The sequence below is a fragment of the Cryptomeria japonica genome, chromosome 1, assembly GCF_030272615.1.
Source record: "Cryptomeria japonica chromosome 1, Sugi_1.0, whole genome shotgun sequence".
Lineage (NCBI taxonomy): Eukaryota > Viridiplantae > Streptophyta > Pinopsida > Cupressales > Cupressaceae > Cryptomeria > Cryptomeria japonica.
Window position 1 is genome coordinate 337,981,259 of NC_081405.1, and position 24,262 is coordinate 338,005,520.

General features: G+C 36.1%; 1 protein-coding gene across 1 annotated transcript; it reads left to right on the forward strand.

Annotated features, from left to right (window-relative positions):
- The first annotated feature begins 22,475 nt into the window (after positions 1-22,475).
- LOC131043590 (uncharacterized) lies at positions 22,476-23,548 on the forward strand. The gene has a single exon (XM_057976821.2). The coding sequence runs from the start codon at positions 22,670-22,672 to the stop codon at positions 23,315-23,317; it is 648 nt and encodes a 215-aa protein (XP_057832804.2). The 5' UTR covers positions 22,476-22,669; the 3' UTR covers positions 23,318-23,548.
- Positions 23,549-24,262: the final 714 nt, after the last annotated feature.

Genomic DNA, 24,262 nt, shown 5'->3' on the forward strand with positions numbered 1-24,262 from the left:
TTTTCTTTTCAGCACTCTGGTGAATATCTTGGATGTTTCGGGTCTTGGGATCTCTTTCTTTAAGTAGGATGTCTTGTCTTTGGCTGATCTTTCTATATTTCTAACCTTATGTCTCTTCTAATCTTTGTATACATCATTTAGTAAGCATTCCCTTTTTTGCAAACACACTGAGATAAAGTGCCACTATGCATTGTATACTTGGGATCTTGCACATCTTGTGCTTTATTGTACATGCACTACATTATAAAGTGCCATGGGGGGTTGATGTTTTCCTTTTTTTGCCATCTACCTTTGTCACGTGAGTGTTCCTTCCATGACATTAGCCTCATGATGTGTGTCAAGTGAGTGTTCCTTCCACAACACTATGTACTTTCTCTGCACCTTCGATGTTCGTGGTTCTTCATCATGAAGTTCTTGTTGGCCATCCTTTTTAGTGAACCTATCCCTCACCCTTGTCTGCATTATGGGGGGGTTTCTCCTATTGTTCTAATGCTTCCTTGGTTCATTGGATCAGCTCTTTAGGCTTTGGTGTTTTATGCCATTTGTATCTTCGATTTCAGTTGTTTGCCTTTGTTTGTCATCTGATTCGAGTAGTGTTATTTGAGGGCACTCATGCAGATTATAGTCTTCTCTACCTGATCATCTTCTATTTTAGTGGAGGTTCTTCAGATTGACAGTTATTCTTTGACAGTGTTTGTAGGTTCTTCATGCTTCAGTGATTCTTTTGCTCTTCTCTTGTTCCTATCTTTTTGGAACATTCTTGTTTGGAGGCTTCTTCAATCATTCACTTGCTTTTTCCATCTCTTTTTGGAGTAGAGTTTTTTTCCCATGTTTTTTTCTCTATTTCTCTGGTTCATAGAGATTTGGTTGTGATTGGGTACCTCATTAGGTCTTGTTGTCGGGACCCAAATTTTTTGCCTTCTCATGTAGTTGCATTTTTTTTGCTTCATGCATTTAGTTTTTTAGCTACTCCCTAAAGTTCATATCAAGGGGGGGTGTTAGAGTTATCTTGTATTAGTTAATCATTATTTATTTAATTATTAGTCTATTATACTTTATGCTTAAACTAAACTTAGGCATTTAATAATATTGTAGGTAGTTAATAATTATTCTAATTATTAAATACATATTATCCTTTTAGGGTTTCTTTAGGGTTGCACATCTTTAGGGTTTCATATTCTTCTTTTATAAGGACTGTATTGTAATTTTCTAATATATTCCCTCTCTGAATGATAATGTTTTTCTTCAGAGCCTTTATTGTGTTTTTCCTCCAATCTTCTCTTTGTGACAGGTATTTTGCTAACAAGTGTCCTTGGGATCTCTGAAGTTGTATTTTCTCAACTTCTTCAAAGAATTTATGCAAATGATTCAATGGGAGGGATGGAAGGATGGAAAATAGGTGTTGGATAATAGATAGGATGTTGGAAGATTTGCAGTTGGGTGGACATAAATGTCTTCAAGATTAACGTTGGCCCACACCTAGAGAGACAATGGAGAGATGAAAGAAAAGTGGATCTTGGATTTTGAGATTTTGAGGGAGAAGTAGATGTGGAATACAAGACATAAGGACCCAAAATGGATGAATGAAATGATGGAAGAATAGATTTGGAAAATGGGAGATGTGTAGATGGACGATTGAGAGAAGCTTTCTGAATAGCAAGTCTAGATGCCAATTTTGATTTTTCCTTGGATTGCAATGTTTTTATGAGAATCCACATTGATTTTGATTTTTCTTTTCCTTTTGGTTCTTTAGAATACATTGCTTCTGTATATGGTGAAAATGGATAACAATAATAACGATATTGAAAGGCTAAATGAATTCAACCACAAAACCCTAGCCTAACAACAACAAAGATCCACCATAACATATGAAGATTACCTAAGACAATGCAAATCAAATGAAATCACAAAGATTATACCATCACATGTCCAATAGGGTTTGGATCTCCATTCTTCCTATCTCCATTGATCTTGTTTGATGTATTTGCTCTCAGATTTTATGTGCACAAGAGCTCAACAAAGAATGGAATGTGGTTGCAAGTAGGATCGCATATGCCAAGTAGTCAATTGATCAAGTAATTAGAATGATTGATTGGGGTTTGATAATGAAGGAAGCATCTCCTTATTTAAAAGACACTATATGAAATGGAGGGATAAGATTGAGAGGTGTAAAAGGAGGTCGGCTATAATTAGAGGGTAGGTAAAAGAAATAATAAAATAATGAAAGGGGTAGGTAGTGTATGAATTAAGAGATGAATGACATGTGTCATGGGTAGAAAAGGTTAATGAATTAATTAAATAAATAAAGATTTATTTAATTAATAGAAGAAGTGGGATCAATTAAATAAATAAGATATTTATTTAATTTAGGAAAAGGATAATTTAAATAAATAAATGTATTTATTTAAATGAGAAATAAGGCTAGAAGAGGATAAATGAATTAATTAAATAAATAAAGATTTATTTAATTAATAGAAGAATTAAGCTTAGATAATTAAATAAATAAAATATTTATTTAATTAGACTGGACAATTTTGGGTGTCTACATTTTGCCCCTCTTTGAGACAATGTGGCTTGTCGCGTTGTTTCAAAGAAGATAAGATGAACTGATACAAAGTTGCCCCAAGATGGAAATGATATGCCCCCTCGAGAGATTGGATGAATATGTCTGAAAAGATTGCAGACAATCTTTCGATAAGAAAGAGAGGCTAGAATGGACTGACCGGATAAAGTGACAGAGTCATGGGATAATGAAGACTGACTTGGGAAACGAGGGCTAGGGCAGTCTATAAGATAGACCATGGGAAATACATCCTCATTGTCATCTACACCTCCAAGAGATTAGAGTGCAGAGAGAGAAAAGAGCAGCAACAGTCAGCAATGATGGCTTTGGTTCACAAATTCGATTGCGTTCACCGATTTCAGAGGCCAGCAGAGGCAGGAGAGCCAGTAAGTACCACAAAACCTCCTTGTACTTTGATGCATTTATTGTTGTCATTAATGCATACTAGGTAATGTAATAAATGTACGTTTATGTCAAGAAAGTGCGTTTGTGTCCAAAAATGTGAATTTGTGTCTTCTAGGTCAAATCGACAGTTTTGTGATGAACATATGTCGAGTGGATAAGCTGCTGAGAGGATACACTCAAGCAGGTCCTCTAGGGAAGACTAGGATAACAAAAAGGGCTAGGATTGACAATTCTGTGATAGAGCATACGTTGCCAATTAGGAAACTACTCAAGAGGATTAACTCAAGCATAGGCCCTAGGATAAGATAGATCAAGGCATTTTGTGATGAACAGTGAGTACCAAGATATAGTACTTTGTGATGAATAGGGAGTACTAAAATATGAGCAACACTTTGTGATGAACAGTGAGTGCAAATGTGAGCAGCACTTTGTGATGAACAGGGAGTGCCAAACACATAGTACTTTGTGATGAACAGGGAGTACCACTAGGATAGAAGCAACACCTTGTGATGAACAGTGAGTGTCACTAGGATTGAGATGATTGATTTGTGTGACTATAGGAGTATTTGCCTATGCTGGAGTCACGGGAGAGATTCCCATCGACTCAGAGGTTGCGACTTGAGTTGACAACCGAGGACCGAGCTGCGATTGAGGCTATGGGATTGAGACATATTTTGTATGTGCCTGAGTTTCAGGCGAACATGGGATTGCTGACTGCATTGGCGAAGAGGTGGCACTCTGCGACTTGCACTTTTCATTTGCTGATGGGGGAGATGACAGTCACCCTGGAGGATGTATACAGGATTATACGGATACCGATTGATGGGGAGCTAATTCCGTATGATCGAGACGGAGACAGGGATTCCCTGAGACGAGTGTTCTAGGATCCGGGACTGGAGATGAGGGTGGGACACGTGGCATGGGATACCATGACATGGACAAGATTAGCACTACCAACAGTGTTGGCAGGAGTTATCAGTGGGTTCCTCTATCCGGATAGGGTGACACGAGGGGTGGTTGCAGAGGACACAAGGGCCAGGAGAGATGATCTTGGGGCGGGTCATTCTAGGGCTCAGACTCCGTCGAGGCCAGTCGGCTCTGAGGGAGGGAGTTCATCATAGCCGTAGAGGGCTCCCTATGTATCAGTATTGTACCATTTTGTATGATAATGTAGACACCTGTGGGTGATTGTAGCCATATGATTTTGACGTCATTGTATCATGACACTTTATATATATATATATGAGATGATTCATCTTTGTGGCAGCTATATGCATGTGTACCTATGTGATGAGATGTTCTTATGTGATGCTTATGATGCAATGCAATATATTATTTTTTTTGTTCTTTTATGTTTTATATGTGTATGCATGATGCAAATGTGAATGTATGAAATGCAGATGAATATGATAATGCAAATGACAATTTACATGATGAAAATGTAAAGTGTACTAACATGTGTTGTGTGCAGGATGTGATGCAATTGTGATATCTATATGTATGTATGAAATGCTTATATGTGGTAATGCAGGTGCAACTAGATGAAATGCAAATATTTTTGGCGTGTCATTATACTCAGTCATGTGATAGAAAGCTTCGCGGACTTGAGAAGGATGATGGAAGTCAATCAAGAAAGGGGGATGGAAGACAAAAGATATGAAAGTGAAAGAGCTTCTTGTGCGTTATCATCATTGAGCTTTATTATGGCAAGTAGGTTATGACAATCGAGGCATATGTTCGACCTATTTGCATGGAGATAAGACAGTCACAAACAAGGAATGCCCCAGTTCATACTAGACTCACAGTGTCCTCATATCCTTGGACAAGTCATAGCATTACTAAGAGACAATCCATAGACAACAAATACAAATAGGTGATGATACCCCATCCTCACCTTTCTAGTCAAAGACATCCTGGAGATAGAATCTCTAGTCAAAGACATCCCGGAAAAGCTAAAAGACATGTCACCAAAAAAGATGAAATCAAAAGAAAACCAAGACTCGACACCAACATCCACTGTAGCCCTCAAGTTTAGTGTCTCTTGTCACTTGTATAAGTCTATTTGATTGTGGTCACAATGTTTACTTTCACAAAAGGATAGATAGCACTGAACCATAATGTTGTTTGAGTCTGTTGAATGATTTGATTTGTTGAATCCCATTGTTGCTACTGTGTCTCATCTAAAACTGACTGAATCCATGAAACTGATACTTTATTGCGAAGAAGATGGAACTTTATTGCAGATCTGTGATGCAAATGTTGCTTTATTGCGGATTGTGTGTGGATAGACTGAAGGAAGCTGGAAGAAACTGTACTCCTCGAAACATGTGATGTTCTCAGTTCCACACCCATCACTAGACGTAGGATTTTCCTTAGCCACAGATAGGATCTGATTTATTACGGATGGAAAGGGAGGTGAAATGGGAGGTTTATTATGAATGGCTAACCAATCTTGGGTAGATCAATAATAAGCCATGATGAGAATGGGTAAGTTTATTATGGATGGATAGGTTGTGAGTGTGTGCAAAGTGAAGGATGAAATTGAATCCTGAAGGAGGGAGGAGCAATGTCTCTACGCATGGCGCTGGTGACTCAGTTTTCACCATGGTACTTGCCCAAGGTGCCACCGAAGTGGTTTTCACTATTGGACGAAATTATTTCTCTTTACTTTTTTTTGATTTTTCAATTTTTTTGTGTCACAAGGCGCCTGTGTTCCAGGTTTTCACCAAGTAACGATTTTTTTTTTGTTTTATAATTTTTTTTTTGTATTTTTGAATTTTTTGATTTTTTTGTATTTTTGAATTAGGATACTTTGAAGAGCTATGTGTAAAACCTGCGAAGGTGCATGTTGTTGATAGGATCCTCCAAAGGTTCGCCTTCTGTAGTTGGAAGCTGATATGCCCCAGATCCATATGCTGTTGTAATGATGTAAGGACCAAGCCAATTTGGTTTGAATTTTCCCTTCTTCTCTCTGTCTTGTTGATTTTTAGGGTTTTCTCTGAGAACCAAATCACCTACCTCAAATGTGTGAGGCTTGACTTTATGATTGTAACTGCAACGTTCCTTGACTGAATGATGTGTAGCTTGAGTGACTATCTTCCTTGATAAAGGAACTGAGATAGAATTACTAGTGTGTGGACTACGTAGGCCCATATGCATGTCACCTGAAGAAGTTTGGGCATCCTTGATAACAAATTCCCTCGAGGAAGCTCCATTAAAGGTCCAAGATGTATTGCCAGAAGGGAAAGGATGTGCACAACAAGTGGATGAGTTATGAAGGCTTATGATTGCAAAAGAAGTGAAAGTAGGATGGCATGATGGAGACTTAGGATCAACAAGTATGCTTTATGACTTAAAATTGTAGAACTTTTGCCCCCAGTTATTTTGATATTAGGGGAGATCAACTCTTGTTCTTTTTACTTCATAGGATTTTTATCCTTGACTTTGATTTTTGTGGAGTCCAGTAGCTTTTGATTTTGATTTGGACTAAAGGACTTCTCTTTATTTTTGACTTTTAGATTTTTCTTTTCAAAGCTTGATTCTTGATCCCCAATTAGTAAGGGCTTTTGTAATTCTTGTTGATCCAAGTCTGGGAGAGAAGTGGAAATGGAATGAGTGGATGAAATGGTAAGGCTATGTGAGTTCTCAAGAGGGCTGGCGATATGCTCAATAGATTCTTTGCAGGAACCACTCTTAGGACTATTGATATCAAGAGATGCTTGCACCACTAGAGGAGATTTGCATTCAGACTTAGTAGCCACAACACTAAGTGGTTCACACCCAATTCCTTGGTCTTGCATATTGCTTGTAGATTGTTCCTGTTGACAAAATGTGTTAGGAGATAGTGGGAGTTGATCAACATGAAAGATATACTCACCACATCCTAGGTCTTTAATCTTGAACTTTTCTTTTAGCTCTTCTTGTTTTGATGTAGAAGCTTTCAAGGATTTTGGATCCACATATGCTGATGATGGAATTGCTTCTCGATTGACTGGGATTGTTATTTCTGATCGAGGTCGCAGATTGTTGCAATATATGAATGGATTAGGATCACCATTAACTGTTATTTCAACTCCATTGTGAGGAAACTTAATGCATTGGTGATATGTAGATGGGACTGCCCTCATTTCATGAATCCAAGGATGTCCTAGTAATATATTGTATGTGAGATCTAGGTCTAGGATTTGACAAACCACATCCTTTGTAACTGGTCCAACTCTGAGAGGTGAGGTGACTATGCCTTTGGATGAACGCTCTTCATCATCATATGCCTTGATGGTAATTTTGTTTGTAGAATTCACAGCTTTATCAGAATATCCCAATTGTTTAATTGTGCTCAATGTACAAATGTTTAGACCAGCTCCTCCATCTATCAGGACTCATTTTATTCGATGTTTGTGTATGAAGGCTTCGATGTGTAAAGGTGCATTATGTGGCTGACTTACAGAGGCGTTGTCAGCTTCAGTGAATGTAAGAGAATGTGGAATGGAAAGGTATCCCACCATGGCTTGAAACTGGTCCACATTTAGATCAGTAGGGACAGAAGTTTCTCTCAAGATTTTGTCAAGAATGGATTTATGTGTGGGGGATATGCGTAGGAGCTCAAGGATTGAGATAAGTGCGGGTGTCTTCCCTAGCTGTTCTACAAGGTCATACTCAGGTTTGGTTGATGAGGAAGTAGTGTTTTTAGCTGGAGCACTTTGCAAAGTGAATTTACCTCGACGGGTTGTAACATAACATTCAGAGGTAGGTTTGGAAGAAGATCCAATGCCTTTTAGGACAATCTTGGGTCTTTGGGTAGAATTTTTAGGTGTTTTGTCCTTGATGATAATGGTAGAGACATAATTGTCCATCAAGATGTGATTAATAGTTGAATCATAGTTATAGGATGCCCTGGTATAGTTGGTTTGATCATCTGTGACTTTAGCTTTTCCTTTGTCATGTTTTGGGAATGGTTCCTTAAACATCTCATGTTCTTGATTGGATGAGTGCCCTTCAATCTCAATGTCACCCCTATCAATGAGATCTTGTATGATGTTCTTTCAGTCGATGGCAATTTCCTGTCTTATGACCCTTGCTCTTATGAAATTCACAATATTCATCATCATTCCACCAATTTGGTTTAAACTTTGGTTCATATGGAGGAAAATCTAGAATAGTGATTACCTTGTTTGCCACTAGCTTTTTGAAAATTGACTCAAGTGGTTCTCCCAATGGAGTGTACTTCCTTCCTGATTTAGAAGTTGTTTGAGTATTCACCTGATTTGATCCAGAAAAAACGAATTTGGGTTGCACTGTATTGGCATCAACAACACCATCATTGACTATGTTCTTGTTTTTATTCCAAAATCTTGGCTTGTCTTTTCCTTTAAAGTCATCTTTGTTTTCCTTGAATATCTTAATGACTCCTTGTTCAATTAGGACCTTTTCTGTCGCTAAGCCTTTTTCAATGACGTCCTTGAAGGTGGACAAACAAGCTTTCCTTAAGTCATAACCAATCTCTTTGTTAACATTTTGGGTGAACATTTCTACCATTTGTTTTTGTGGAATTTCACAAGAGCATCTGCTGGCTAGATTCCTCCATCTTTGTAAAAATGATGCAAAAGACTCTCCCTCTTTTTGCTTGGTGTTGCACAAAGTAGTGACTGATATGTCTGTCTCTATATTGTAGGAGAAATGTTGAATAAATGCCTCTGCTAAGTCACCCCATGAGTTAATTCCAGGTGGAAGTTGGGAGAACCATTCCATAGCTTGATCGCCTAGGCTCTGTGGGAATAATCTCATCAAATATGTCTCTTCTACTGCTATCTCAATGCAAGCTGTGAAAAACTGTCTTATGTGTGCCTTAGGATCCCCTTTTCCTCTATATTTATCAAACTTAGGTGTCACAAAGTGTGTAGGAAAAGGAGGCATTGGAATGCTCTTGTCAAATGGATAAGGACATATGTCTCTCATTGTGTATGTTGGCTTCGGTGTATTTATGTCCTCCATTTTCTTTTGTAAGTCCCTGATTTGTTGTTCCAAATTGTTCTTAGGTGGAGATCGACTTCTTGAACCATACCCTATGCTTGAGGCACCAATTGGAGGAGGAGCATGTTGCATATATGGATGATATTGATCATACACATGATCATATGGAGGAGGTCTATAGTGATGCTGCATATATGGACCACTTGGTATAGATTCATGTTGAGGAACGAAATATCTATTTTGTCCATGTATACCATACTCTACAGGCATGTCATGTTCTAATGTGTTACCCCCAAATTTGACACGGGGTTTCCTTGTGTCCAAATTTTGAGCATGCCTTTGAATATCCAATTGCTTTGGTGGTTGATCCTTAGCATTGATATGTGATTGAGCATATTTCTCTGCATAAGACTTCCATAATGGTCTGTGAATGTGAGTATCATATGCTTGACCATGTGTATGTGGGACCTCTGGTTTTTGAAACAAAGATGATGGTGATTCAGGCACAAGATGTGGTCTTCTATTGCCTCCACTATTAGGCCTCCTTTGATCCATGTTGGAGTGAGGTTGTTGCAAAGGTCGATTTTCCTTTATTTGAGACATGTCAAAATCATGAGGTATCTTGGCTCCACTTTGTGCCATCATTTGTAAGAAGTATTGTCTATCCCTCCTCATTATTTCCTCAACTAATCGAATGAAACGGGGATCCATAATGGATTCTTCCACATCTGCTGAATGTACTGAAAAGTTGTCCATATCATCATTGTGTGTATCATTGTTGTTTGTAGTGTCCATGTTCTCAACATTTGGAATGTTTCTATAGGCATCCATGTCAGGTAATGTAGTATGATCAGAATTGAAAAAGATATCATTGTCATACTCATAAGAACTCATGTTTGCAGACTCTTGAGCCTCTTTAGTTTCTCTCCTAGATTTTTGAAGACGGCTTTCAACCATGAACTAGGTATTGACTGAGATGTGTGAGACTAGATGAAAATGGAAAAAGTATGGAAGACCAAGAGTTGGATGGAATGTAAATGAATCTGAGGTGTACTTGCAATGTCCAAAGTGTAAGACCAAGTATGTATGTAGTAGAGTAGGTGTGACTTCCAAAGAGAGGATAGTTTCTCTTGATGAGGTAAGTTGACCTTGACTCTAAGTAAGACCAAATGAGACCCAAATGTGATAGACCTTGATGAGGGACCACATAGCAAAATGTTGTTGTATGTAGTGTGTTGACGAAGTATGACGAGGACAAGCAAGTGACCTTTTGACTCAAGTTTAGACAAATGTAAATTTAATGCAAGATGTAAAGCAATGATGGACTTTGTGAGACCCAAAGACAAGTTGAATGCTAGATGAAAACCTAGAGAAACAACATAGGAAGCTCAAGAATTCTGAAACTGATTGCTCTTGTTTGCTGGACTGTAAAATTTTTCCAATTTGTGAAGTTGTTGGTTGTAACCAAATCTGAATGTTTGACTGTTTTTCGTGACAAGAGGACACAATGTTGATGAGGACTCAATGTTTGCAAGTGTTTAGACTCAAAATGACTCCAAGAAAAGTGTGTTGTTTGATGTAAAAATGTTTTGCTGTTTGGTCTTGAATGTTTTGAAAGTTTAAAATAAGTCCAACACAATTCTTATGGCTGGCCAAGACAATAGTTGTTGATCTCACATGAGGTTTTACCCCCGAGGCTACGCTATTCAGAGCAGATACTTAGATGCTTGACCTCATTGGCTCCACCCTCGACACTCACTTCTCAGGTCAGCCAAGCATCAGTCCCCACGAAAACTCCCTGTGGCGAACTTTGTATCTCTACTAAGAACCATATGTGTGTGGGCCGCTACCAGAGGTCCGACCTCCTGCCTCAACAACTAGAAGGATTTTGGCTTCTAAAACAAAAAGGTGCTAGTAAGGGCATCCGCTCGTGTGGCCATACATGCGGCACTTTTAGCTCTGAAAATACAGAAGGCTCCCGACCGGTAGGGGTTACGCCCTACAACTGATCAAATAAATTTGATCAAACGGGTTTATAAGGAGACATAGTGTCGGTATGAACTAATCAGCACACATTATCCATAGTTTTCACCATGAATACAGTTGTTTATAGTGGTTCGGAAGAGGTGGGTTTTCCTCGCTACCACTTGGGCCGTTCTCTTCTCACTAGTAGTCGTAATGACCACACGGGAAGACAGGCCCTCTAAAGATTAAACAAAAAGAGCCTATTGCTCAAGACACAAAAGACAATGATTCAATTTTAGTGCACCAATTGAAGTGTTTGCTAGTCTATGAAAACAAGGCACACAATAAAAATCCAAAAACCCTTGCCAAGGACCTGCAATAAATATTTATTAGTAGTTTGGATTGTTTCAAATGATCACTCCTTCCTGCAAGCACACAAGTTAGGTAAATTTTAGATCCAAAAGACTTTGTGAAATAGGGGCCTTCAACAATGCGTTTTGTTGACCAATTCAAAGATATGATTCTTCATAAAAAAAGACCACCTGTAAAATTTCAAGAGATTTCCAGAAATGTAAGAAAATCCAAAAAATTTGCTAATTTGCTCCAAAAATTAATTTTTTTTGAAAAATCATAAAAAATTCATATAAAATGCAAAATCGATCCAAAAACTCTGAAATTTTTACTGGAGATTCATGATGGTCTTCCAAACCTGCATAAATTTTTTTTGTAACAAATCCAAGCAATTTGTGAGATATGAGTAAAATAATGCAAAACCCTAATTTTCAAAGATCTGATTTTTGAGGATTGATTTTGCATCAAATTTAAAATCACAAAGAACAGATCCTGTGTATAATTTTGAAAGATTTCCAAAAATGTAAGAAATTCCAAAAAAGTCGCTAATTTGCTCTCAAAATTAATTGTTTATAAAAACTCATAAAAAATTCATATAAATTGAAAAATTGATCCAAAAAATCTGAAATTTTTATTAAATCCTTCTGATACTTTTCCTGACTTGCACAAAAAATTTGATGCCAAAATTAGAAACTGTTTGTGAGATCTGATCAAAATAAGGAAAAACCCTAATTTTTAAAGATCCGATTTTTAGGGAAATATTTTGCATCAAAATTAAAATCACAAAGAACAGATCCTATGTATAATTATGAGATATTTCCAAAAATGTAAGAAAATCCAAAAAATTCTCTCATTTTCTCTCAAAATTAATTTTTTATGAAAAATCATAAAAAATTCATAGAAAATGAAAATGTGCTCCAAAAATTCTGAATTTTGGATTGAGAGCTCCTGATATTTTCGTCAACCTGCAAAAAAAAATTGGTGCAAAATTTCCAAGCCGTTTGTGAGATATGATCAAATCTCTCCAATATCTTGATTTTGTGTCCAAAACCCTAGCTACACAAGGTTATTCTCCAAATTGTTTTACAAAACAACAATATAGGGTTAGAAAAATCTGCAAAAAACACAGATCTAACAAAAATCCATGTCCCACGGGGCGTGCCAAAATGTATATGGTGAAAATGGATAACAATAATAACGATATTGAAAGGCTAAATGAATTCAACCACAAAACCCTAGCCTAACAACAACAAAGATCCACTATAACATATGAAGATTACCTAAGACAATGCAAATCAAATGAAATCACAAAGATTATACCATCACATGTCCAATAGGGTTTGGATCTCCATTCTTCCTATCTCCATTGATCTTGTTTGATGTATTTGCTCTCAGATTTTATGTGCACAAGAGCTCAACAAAGAACAGAATGTGGTTGCAAGTAGGATCGCATATGCCAAGTAGTCAATTGATCAAGTAATTAGAATGATTGATTAGGGTTTGATAATGAAGGAAGCATCTCCTTATATAGAAGACACTATATGAAATGGAGGGATAAGATTGAGAGGTGTAAAAGGAGGTCGGCTATGATTAGAGGGTAGGTAAAATAAATAATAAAATAATGAAAGGGGTAGGTAGTGTATGAATTAAGAGATGAATGACATGTGTCATGGGTAGAAAAGGTTAATGAATTAATTAAATAAATAAAGATTTATTTAATTAATAGAAGAAGTGGGATCAATTAAATAAATAAGATATTTATTTAATTTAGAAAAGGATAATTTAAATAAATAAATGTATTTATTTAAATGAGAAATAAGGCTAGAAGAGGATAAATGAATTAATTAAATAAATAAAGATTTATTTAATTAATAGAAGAATTAAGCTTAGATAATAATTAGACTGGACAATTTTGGGTGTCTACAGCTTCTATGAGAAATTTAGGAACCCACATAGTTTTTGACTTTTCTTTTCTCATAATTGGCCTTTGCAGCCTTTTGGATATTGCTTTTCTCTTTTGGATCAAATTTTTCTTTGATTTTACATGTCTTTGAGATGAGACATGTTGTTCTTTGGATGTATGTGTATTTTTGGACTTGTGGAATTTATTCTTGGCAACCAAATTTCTTTTAAAGGGAATGGGATTCATGGATGAATAGGAACGATATGGAGGTCTTTTAGATGGGTTGATGTAGGTAGATGGTTGGAAGGTGTTTCAAGATGTGTGCCTTTGCTGATCTTGATTAATGATAGCATATCTGGATTGTGATCTAGGGATCATATGAATAGTGGATGGAGGGATGTAGGGTCCTAAGATGGATGGAAAGGAGAAAACTTTGATTTTGGAATAAAAGGACCCAAAATGGATTTGAAGGATGAATAGATATGTTCATGTTGGAATTTAGAAGAAGAGACACTTGGATTTTGACATGGAAGAGGATCATGAAGTAGACTTGCTTGAATGAAAGTGGAGGAACCCATTTGATAGGTAAGTGGTTCATGAATAGCTTTAATAGGGGTGATGAGATCTTGTGGAAGATTAGGAAGATTATGACATGGAGATGAAGGGAATCTCTGATCTTGACTTGGAATAGGATCATTGGAGTTTATGCTTTGCTCTTGATTTTAAATTGGATCATTGTGAATGGAAGGGATATCATGATCTTGCTTAAGAGTTGGATGTTGAATGGGACTTGGAAAGACAATTTTCTCTTGTGATGGAAGGGGATCATCATGAATGGAATACAAAAGGATGAGGGGATCATCATAGGGTTCTTGATAGGTGGGATCTTGATAAAAAATTGGATTATATGAAAGAGTTTGTTCTTGTTCTTGATTTATTTTAGGATTCATTTCTTCAGATTTTGGATTATCCTCTTGACACGGGGTAGGAGTTTGGATATGCATGGGAGAATCTTGGAAGGTTTCAACACTTTGGCCTAATGAGAAAGGAGATTGAATGGGTCTCTCTATAATAGGAGTATATGATATGATTGGGTCTTGAATTTCTGAAGCATGAAAGGGACTAGCATCATGAATTGTATTAGCTTGGAAACTTATTGTGAATAGCCCTTGGGAGGTTGTGTTATTGGATAAAGATGGTGCAGACTACTCTTGTGTGAATTTAGGGCATGAGGAAATGGTGGAATATATGGAGGCTACTTGAGGTGCAATGTCTTGATGGGAAGAGTCGTTACTAGACATGGACAGATGACCTTGTTGCATGATAGGTGACACATTGACTATGTTTGATTGATGTCCAAAGGGTGCCATGTTTGTAAATACACTTGCATTCATTTGGGACACCCTTGGTGGTGTATTTAAAGACATAGGTGGATATTCATAGACGTGTGATGTGATTGAAGGCAAAATTGATTGTGTAATTGTGTGCGACCTTGGTAGTGGTTGACTTGTTTGGTGCACAATTTGTGGTGCAGAGAGTTGTGTCATTTGTTGTATTGGTTGTTGGACTTGCATTGTTGGATGTGTTTGCCATTGATATTGGTTTCTCATGTTTATTTGTGTGAGAATAGATGGTACGTTTGATTGCATAATAAGAGCTCGAACATCAAATGGCTCTAAGTTTGTATTGGGACTTCTGAATTTTTGAAATAGTTTAGACATCTGGGGTCTACTCTCTTCACTTTTTTTAACTTTTTGTTCCAAGATCTCTATTTATCGAGCTAGTTTCTCTTCAAGTGATGGAGAAATAGGTTTGACACTTATTTGTTCCTGATAAGTTTGATGCATGTTTTGGGACATGTATATGTTGGATTGAGATGATTGATTGTTTGGTTGCAATGACATGGTCCCACAAAAGTTGGAAGTTTGATAAGCGTAATGTTGTCTCTTAGAAGTTTGAGAGATTGTTTCAACCATTGCACTATATGCCATTTTTTTTTGGATTTTTGAAGTTTAGGGATGAAATGCAATGCAACTAAGGGATGGAAGTGCAACCCTTTTTTTTTGGATTTTGAGAATTTTGAAAATGGACAAATGCAACTAAGGATGACAAATGCAACCTATGTTTTTGATTTTTTTTTTTTTGACAAATTGGATTAAGGAATGACAAGATGAAATTATAAAGAATGACAATGCAACCTATGTTTTTGACAAATTTGATCAAGGAATGACAAGATGAAATCCTAAATCATGACAATGCAACTTTGGACTTGGACTAGAGAACACCCTAATTTTGAAGATAATGCAAAATGGATATAATGATTTGACCCTATGTCTTATGAGGATGAAGACTATGCAAGGACTAAAACAAGGATTATGACGATTGTGCAAGGACTTATGCAAGGATTATGATGACTGTGCAAGGACTATATGAAAAAAGAATGAGGACGTTAATGAGACACAAATGAGGACTTTATAAGAACTATGTAGGATGAAGACTATGCAAGGACTTGTGTAAAGATTGCAACGATGTATATGTGAACTCTATGAGGACGTAGATGAAGACTATGCAAGGACTTATGCAAAGTAAGAATGCAAATGCGGACTATAATGAGGATTATGCAAGGATTTATGCAAAGTAAGGATGTAAATAGGGACTATAATGAGGACGATGCAAGGATTTATGCAAAGTAAGGACGCAAATGGGGACTATAATGAGGAGGATGCAAGGACTTATGCAAAGTAAGGACGCCAATGGGAACTATAATGAGGACGATAATGAGGACTATGCAAGGACTTATGCAAGGCAAGGACGTAAATGAGGACTATAATAAGGATGATAATGAGGACTATGCAAGGACTTATGCAAGGCAAGGACGTAAACAAGGAATATAATAAAGACGACAATGAGGACTATGCAAGGACTTATGCAAGGCAAGGATGCAAATGAGGACTATAATAAGGATGATAATGAGGACTATGCAAGGACTCATTCAAACCTTAAGGACTATGAGAAAACCTATGGTCACAAGTATGTAAGATGTTTTTATTGTTTTAAAATTTGGACTTTGTTGGACTGTTTGATGTTTCAAGATAGACTTTGTTTTAAGGAACTTTGTTTGTGGGACAAGTCTTTTTTCAATTCTGAGAACACTAGATGCAGATAAGTATAGCTAGATGAATTGAGTTCTGACAAACTCTGAGAATTCAGAGCTACACAAGGTAGGGCCTAAAATAGCCCAAATACTGACTCAATATTGGTTTAACACAACGAAACATACAAGATCATAGAAGACAATCTTAGGCTGGATAGTGAAAATTGTTCAATGGCCCCCCCCACAATAAAATACCGAGACAAGACAGACAACTAGAGAGTTTGGCAGCATTGGCTCCACTCCATGACACACACTTCTTGGGCATGCTAGTCTCTCTTACCTCGAAGATTCAGAGATCTTATAACCGAGGATTTTCTATCTCATCATGCAAGGTACATGGAGGGTATCTATGGGGTACAATCTGCACCCCCGAAACCAGTGAACGTGAGATTTGGGCTACTAAGTTGGTTCTTATTGTAAATTTTGAGGGGTCCCAATCCAACGACGGATTCTCAGAGCAAGCCACTTAAGGCTTTAGTTAAGCTTATCGGTGTAGGGAAGGCTCCCACATATGTCAAATTCACTCAACACTCTAGTCGCCTGACCAGTATATTTATATAGCGGCTCAAAAAACTCACTCGAGAGTACACTAGGAGAGATGATATCCCCAATGCATCCCAATTCAAAATACCTCTGTGGGGTGATGAAATCCTCAATCAAAGATATCCCTCACTAGTAAAAAGAAAAAGTGGGTGTTGTTATCACCTTTCCCTCTCTCCCAAGACCCTGAAGGTGGGTGGAAAGGTACTTAATGTAACAATGGGTCCACCCAAGACACAAAAAGGTTATTTTTCCCTTATATATTGCAATGTGTGATTTATTATATTGATAAGCCAGATTCACGTCAATTTTAAAGCCCAAAATGAGGTGTGAGATACGCATGTGCATGTCCATTTTAAACAACAAAATGAAGTGTGAGATCATGCATGTCAAATTTAGTCCCAAGATTTATTTTAAGCACTACAATGAAGTGCGAGATCATGCATGTCAATTTTAAACCAAAAATCCAAAAGTGAGTTAACCCTAAAGGATCTTGCAATCAAATTATTAGTAGTATCAAAATAATCTAGGATGATCAAGCCTTCTCTGTAATTTTTCCACATGCTGCAAACAGGTAATCATTAACCAGAAGACCACACAGAAAACCAGAAATAAGAAAGCCAATTATCTACTAGACGAATGCGTTACATAAAACCTACGAATGCGTTAATATAACTCGACGAATGCGTAATTATGATAGGATGATTGTGTGATACTGTCAGAATGAATGCATGACAGAAATAGGATGAATGCGTGGCAAAAACGGGACGAAGGTGTGACAAAAACATAAACTCAAACTAGGAACCTGCAAAACCGAATATCAGACCCTAGTCAAATCTCTCATCAACTAGTCTATGTTAATCAAGTCGTATTTCGCTGTGTATGATAGAACAAGATTGTCAAATCTAGAAATAACTTGGTCTTTTGAGTCTTGTATTCTCTTTTCTGCCTTCAGGATTCACTGATAATGTCTGGCTTATGTTCTTTGTTCAGCTGTTCTTCGAGTACCTGAAATCTTAAACCTTACTTTTCCTGCCATGAGATATCATATATGTAAAGCCTCATACAAAGATAAAATCTTCAGATTTGCAGAATTGAATGGTGAACTAGACAGAACAAAGAACAAGAAATTGGGAAAACACAATTAACAGAATGCAAAAAATAATAACTACAAATACGGAAAAGTATCCAGACAGATGCAGTAATCTATCTGGACGAATGCGGTAACCTATCTAAATGAATGCGATAATCTGTTTGGACAAATGTGGTAATCTGTCTGAATGAATGCTGCGGTAGTCTTTTTGAACGAATGAGAAATATTTAGGTCCGCCTGTGAAGTCCATACAAAACTTTCAAAAATTCTCAAAATCCATACGATTCTGCAAAAACACAAAAGAAACGTAGAGGGTTAATTAGCTATTGATTCACGTCGAGTTCACCAAAATGTATATGAGTTAAATTCATAATTTCTTAACTAGAATCAAAGGGAAATCATGAATCCCTATCTAATTAAAGAATCCTAACACATATCAATGAAATAATGCAAACAAAGCAATAGGGTTTATAATATTCAATCAAAATCAAAACTACATATTCCATGATCTCATGTAGCTTCCATTGTTCTTTTTTCTTCTTGTGGTATGATGGCTCTTAGATATTGCGTTGCTAACCTGCAAGTGACACAAGATTTTGAAGTTTGTGATTGTTGAAAATGGAGAGTTGATCTTGAATTTATAGATTTTCGAGTGAGATTGATTGAGAGGTGGAACTCAGGTGAGCTCACATGCTAATTGATAGTTGAACTGTTGAGAGGTGGAATATAATAGATTGAATTGTTAATCGAGTTAACTGATTGAAAAAAAAATTGATTAATAGATGAAAAAGAATGATTAGAGGAGAATTAAAGAATGATGCAATTAATCAATTAATTGAATTGAAGATTGAAATAGATTGAATAGTTAACTGATTGATGACTAATCGAATGGTTTTTGAAAAAAAGAAAATTAGAAGATAGAAACAAATGATTGGAGAGAATTGATTTAAATAATCAATTAATTGAATTGATTAATTTAGCATGTGCTGTAGGATTTTTATTGAAATTCATTTCCTTCTTGCATGCTTTTGAACTTGATTTAGAAATTCAATTTAATTTTTGCATGAGATTTAATTTAAATATTGAATTTTATTTTTGCATGTCTTTGACTTTGATTTCGAATCATGAAATTGAAATGTAGATGTAACTTAAATTAGATGAAATTGGAAGAATATGAATTTGAAAAATTAATTAGCTAATTAAATAATTTAAAGAAACTATTTAATTATTTAGAAATTGAATTTAATTAAATAATAAATATTATTCAATTAAAGGAATTAAATCACAATTAATTAAATAATTAATATTTATTTAATATTAGAAAAAGGGTTAAAATGATTAATTGATTAGGATAGAACATAAATTGAAATAGGATAATCAGTTTGATGATGAAGAAATATGAATTTAGAAGAATAAGATTAATTAAATTAATTAAAAAATTATTTAATTAATTAGAGGAATAATTAGTACACAATCAATGAGACATTTTCAGGTGTCTACAGTCCCAAACTAATAAATTTGTGATATTAAATTATATTTGCATCAAGGGACAAAAAAATTATAATTTACTTCTTATTACAAACCCTCATATAATTAATCTTTCCAAATAATCTGAAATACCCAGAAAGATTTAACAGTTTATCTTATAAACTATGCGCCCGATTTGTAATTTTGATTGTCAAATCAACCCCAAACTTCACCAAACTTGACATGAAAGTAAACAATATCAAAATGAATATTATTTTAATTAAAATCACATCCTCAAGTCTGATATATCCATCAATATATATCTACTACAAATAAAACCAAAACAATGAGTAGATACAAAGCTTGAAATGTAGTGCAAGCTCGTGCAAGCTCACAAATCTTCAGGATAAACACATCAAACCTCAAGCCAAATTTATTAACAATAAAATATCATGTAAACAAATAAAATTATAAGAAACCCATGACCTTAATGTTGCCATTAACTTCCGCAACACATGCAAACTGAAATCTTAAGAAAACCTCAATTATTCAACATAATGATAACCTCTAAAATGAGATTATTCAATGGTATTCCTTGACTCCCATCCTTAGAACACCTGGTAATCCTTTGAATCCTGTCCTTAGATCACCTTTGAAACCATGAACATCTCATCCAAAAGTATCCTTCTCCACTGGTTTATCAGCCACTGAAGAAACAAGCAAAAGCTTAGCTGAAATCTGTAACAAAGAAATGATGCCAAATGAAGCCCAAATTCATGTTTTATTGAGAAATCTTAACTTTATAATTTGGGAACCCATAACTCATGACCAAGAGAGAAGATTTTTTATATTTCCAACAATATAACTCCTCCACTTGCCTTTCACCTCCTACCTTTACTAGTTGCAACTTGCCACATGCCCATTTTGTCAAAAGTTATCGAATGCCACTTATCATTCCAAAATGTGCTCTCTAATTTTTCCAAGCCATATTTTCCCTCCAAATTAATATCAAATTTTATCTATTAATTTAATAATAAATCTAATTTTATCATTTAACCATGAAGGACAATATTCATCGATTTATCTAGAGGTCCTTTTTTTAGAAATTTTGAAAAAGGGACATGACAGAAAGTGTGAGGGGGAGATGTAAGTAGATAGAGGTAGAGAAAGATATGGATAGAAAGAGATATAGAGGGAGGGGAGGGAGAGGCAAATATAACATAATAGATAGAGAGGGAGAGGAGTGATACAAAGGGATTTGGAAAGGGATAGAGAGATTATGAGAGTTAGAGTGAATAAAAGAGAGATAATGAGGTAGAGGTAGAGATATGGAGATAAAGGTAGAGAGATATAGATGGAAAGAGATAGAGAGGGGAGTAAGAGACAAATTAAGAGAGTGATAGAGAGATAAAGATGTAAAGTGGGAGAGATGGAGTGAATAAGACATAGGTAGAGATTATGATATATCCATAGATATAGAGGGGGAGCAAGAGTTAGGGAGATAGAGATTGAGGGGACAATAATGAGAGAGAAAGGTGATAGATACAATTAATAGAGAGGGGTACAAAGATAGGGAGAGAAGTGGAAAGATGATTTAAATAGATAGATAGAGACACTGAAGGATAAATTAGGATTGTGTATATGAGTAAGAGAGAGATAAATAATAAAAATAAATGGAAGGGGGGGGGAAGGAGAGAGAAGTAGAGAGATATAAAAATAGATCTAGTGATATGGAGATAGGGAGAGAGGGGAAGAGACATGGAAAGAAAGAGGGAGAGATAGGAATAGAAAGAAGGAAAGATAGAGAGATAGATATAATATAACTTGGAAAAGATTGAGGGGGTGAGAGATAAACATCTAGAGAGGGAGAGATGAAAAGGGAGAAGAAGAGGGAGAGGAAAAATAGAGATAGAAAGACGTAGAGAATAAGTGAGGGAGATAGAGAGATAAAAGATGAAGGTATAGGAAGTGATCTATATATATAGAGGTAGAGAGGGATATATATATGTAGCTTTGATAAAGCATGAAAGATAAAAGGAGCGATGGAGTAAAGAAGAGAGAAAGATAGATAATGACATATAGATAGAGGGAGAGGGAGAGATGGGAAGATAGAGATGAAGGGGCAAGAGAGAGATAAAGGAGGTTATAGCGACAAGTGATAGAGAGAGGAGGTAGAGAGATACATATAGCAATGGGGAGGGAGAAGCAAGAGCGTGTGAGAGAGAGATACATAAATATAGATGGGTAGGGAGAGGGATATGGAGATAGAGATCAAAAAGAAGATAGAGAGGGGGAGAGATATAAATAGATAGAGAGGAAGGGAGAGAGTGGGAGAGGGAGGGAGAGGATAGAGAGATATAAAGATATAGAGAGAGGGAGTGATAGGGAGAAAAATAGTCAGGATAGAGTTGTAGAGAGACATGGAAGAGAAAGTGATAGAGAGAAATAATGTAAAGACGGGGGGAGAGAGTGATGCAAATAGACATAAAGAGAAAAAGGGAGGGAAAAATTATATGATATATTATATATCATGATTTCTAATGTAGAATATAATATATAATAATATATAACTATAATATCAATTTAAAGATAGATTTAATAATTTACATTATATAATATACAATATATAATAACAATACAGTTTATATTATATCAAATATTATACATAATTATATATATAATACAATCACAAAAAGATCCAAAAAGAAAGAAGGTGCCTCTCTCACCATCAACGTTAATGGTTCAACTTAAGACTAGTTTGCACTAGCTTAACTGTGAAACACGGAGGTGGACAATACCTAAAAAAGAGTGGGATATAGAATATTTTTTATAATTTGAAGCTAATAGAGATGTAATGATACTACATCATGGAACATTTGACTTACATCAAAATTTTAAATGTGAATATCTTCAATAATAATTTTAAAAAAGAATAACAAAAAATATAAATTGGTTGATAAAAAATCCACCAAAAAGATTCAATACTCCCCCATAAAAAACCAACAGATCGACTATTGTGTTCGTGGATTTTATGTTCAACAATACGACTGATTATTTGATGGTGCACCCCCTGTACGTTATTAGGAACGAATCAACTAACATTCATTCAGGCCCATGGATATTTAGAATTTTCATAGGCGTTGATGATAGAATAATGTTTTCCCTCATCCTTCTGCCACGTCTCCTCGATTCTATCCTTTTTCGCTTGCCTCTTTCTGGGCTCAGGTGATCTCATATCCATCCTGACGACTGCACCCAATGGAAGTGATGGTGCAGTCAATGGGCATTCTTACCATTCCCTCCCTCTCATCGAATTCATCATCTTTGTGTACGGGGAGATTCCAATTCTCAAACTCAACTGCAAATCTCAAATTTGCTCCTATACCCACTGCACTCAAATGCAGAAATGAAGGGAGAAGAACAAAATTTCGCTACCCAAAAGCAGCAGCGGATGTAGGGGAGACTAAAGATGAAGGCGAGACTAAAGAAGTTAAACCGAAAATTGACGATTTTGAGGCGAGGATAGCGAAATATCAGAGAAAAAGGCCCGGAACTGGTAAGAAGGCAGAAATGAGAAAGCTAAGAAAAGCGGGGATGGACCCATCAAAAGTCAAGTCCAGAAAAGAAACTATTTTGCTGCCTCCAGTCCCTCTGAAGGATCCCATGTCTGGTGGCCTCAAGGTAGAGCTCGGCTTCAATTCTTACAGCGAGAGGCTCAATGCCAGATTTGCAGCATTGGGTCTAGCAGCCTTGCTCTTGGTTGAATTGGCTTCAGGGCAGAGCCTAATCAAATATCATGCCCCTGGTACTCTTATTTTACAAACATACTTTATCTTAGCAGTCTCTGCACTTGTTGTGAAATATGAGAAAGAAAATATTAGTATTTGGCCCAAAAGCAAGCCTTAATTGTATTTTTTAAGGTTCAACTACTCAGGGAGTTGAGTTCTCGCTTGTGCGGACTGTTCTCATTCTTTTGAATCCTTTTACCATGATATTTTCTTTCCGATTCTCTTAGGGCGCTTCCCTGGCCTGTTGTTACTGACCTTGTACTTCATTTCCATTGACCAACTTTGGTCACTCGGAAAAATGTTCAATTTTTAGCCAAAATATTGATATAAATTGAGTACTTCAAATTCAGTTTCTATATCAATGAAAGTAAAATCAGTACACATATCAACGCTGTGATCGCCTAACATACAAGGTAATTTTCTATTTATTGTTTTTATAATGATAGTAAAAATAAGGGAACAGTCTGAAGTGTTGCAGGAATTATAAGATGAAGAAGTAAATTCTAAAATTTGGGCGAAATGAGTAACATTACATTAACATTTGTTACTGAGTAATCCTCCTGCAATGCCAATGAAGCTGATGCTTATTGTATTCTGCAAAGGGATTAAAACCCACTTCGCAATCGGAGTAATAGACAAGGTTACTGCTTTTATATCACGAGGTTGGTAAATGGTCCTCTTTGTTTTGAGTTTCTTGATAGTTTCACTTTTTAAGTTGATGTTGTTTTACAAATCTCTTGATATACTGCTAGGAATTTATGATTTATAGAACATTATCATTCTATCTAGTGGTCTTGTTTTTGAAGCCTGACAATTCTTATGTTGCCTCAACGCTCAACTCTCTGTAGTAATTAACTGTTGCACAATAGTGGTAACCGGATGGATACGAAAACACATCCTTGGGGGTTTTGAACCTGGTTCTGAGAACTTTTGCCTAAGTTTTACCAACCCTTTGAACCAACTATCTCAACTCTTCGCTTAACAAAAGATATGGCTTTGAAGCAGTAATCATAGAAATTTTTGTTGCAATTTATTCTTTAAGCCTAGGCCATTGTTCCATACG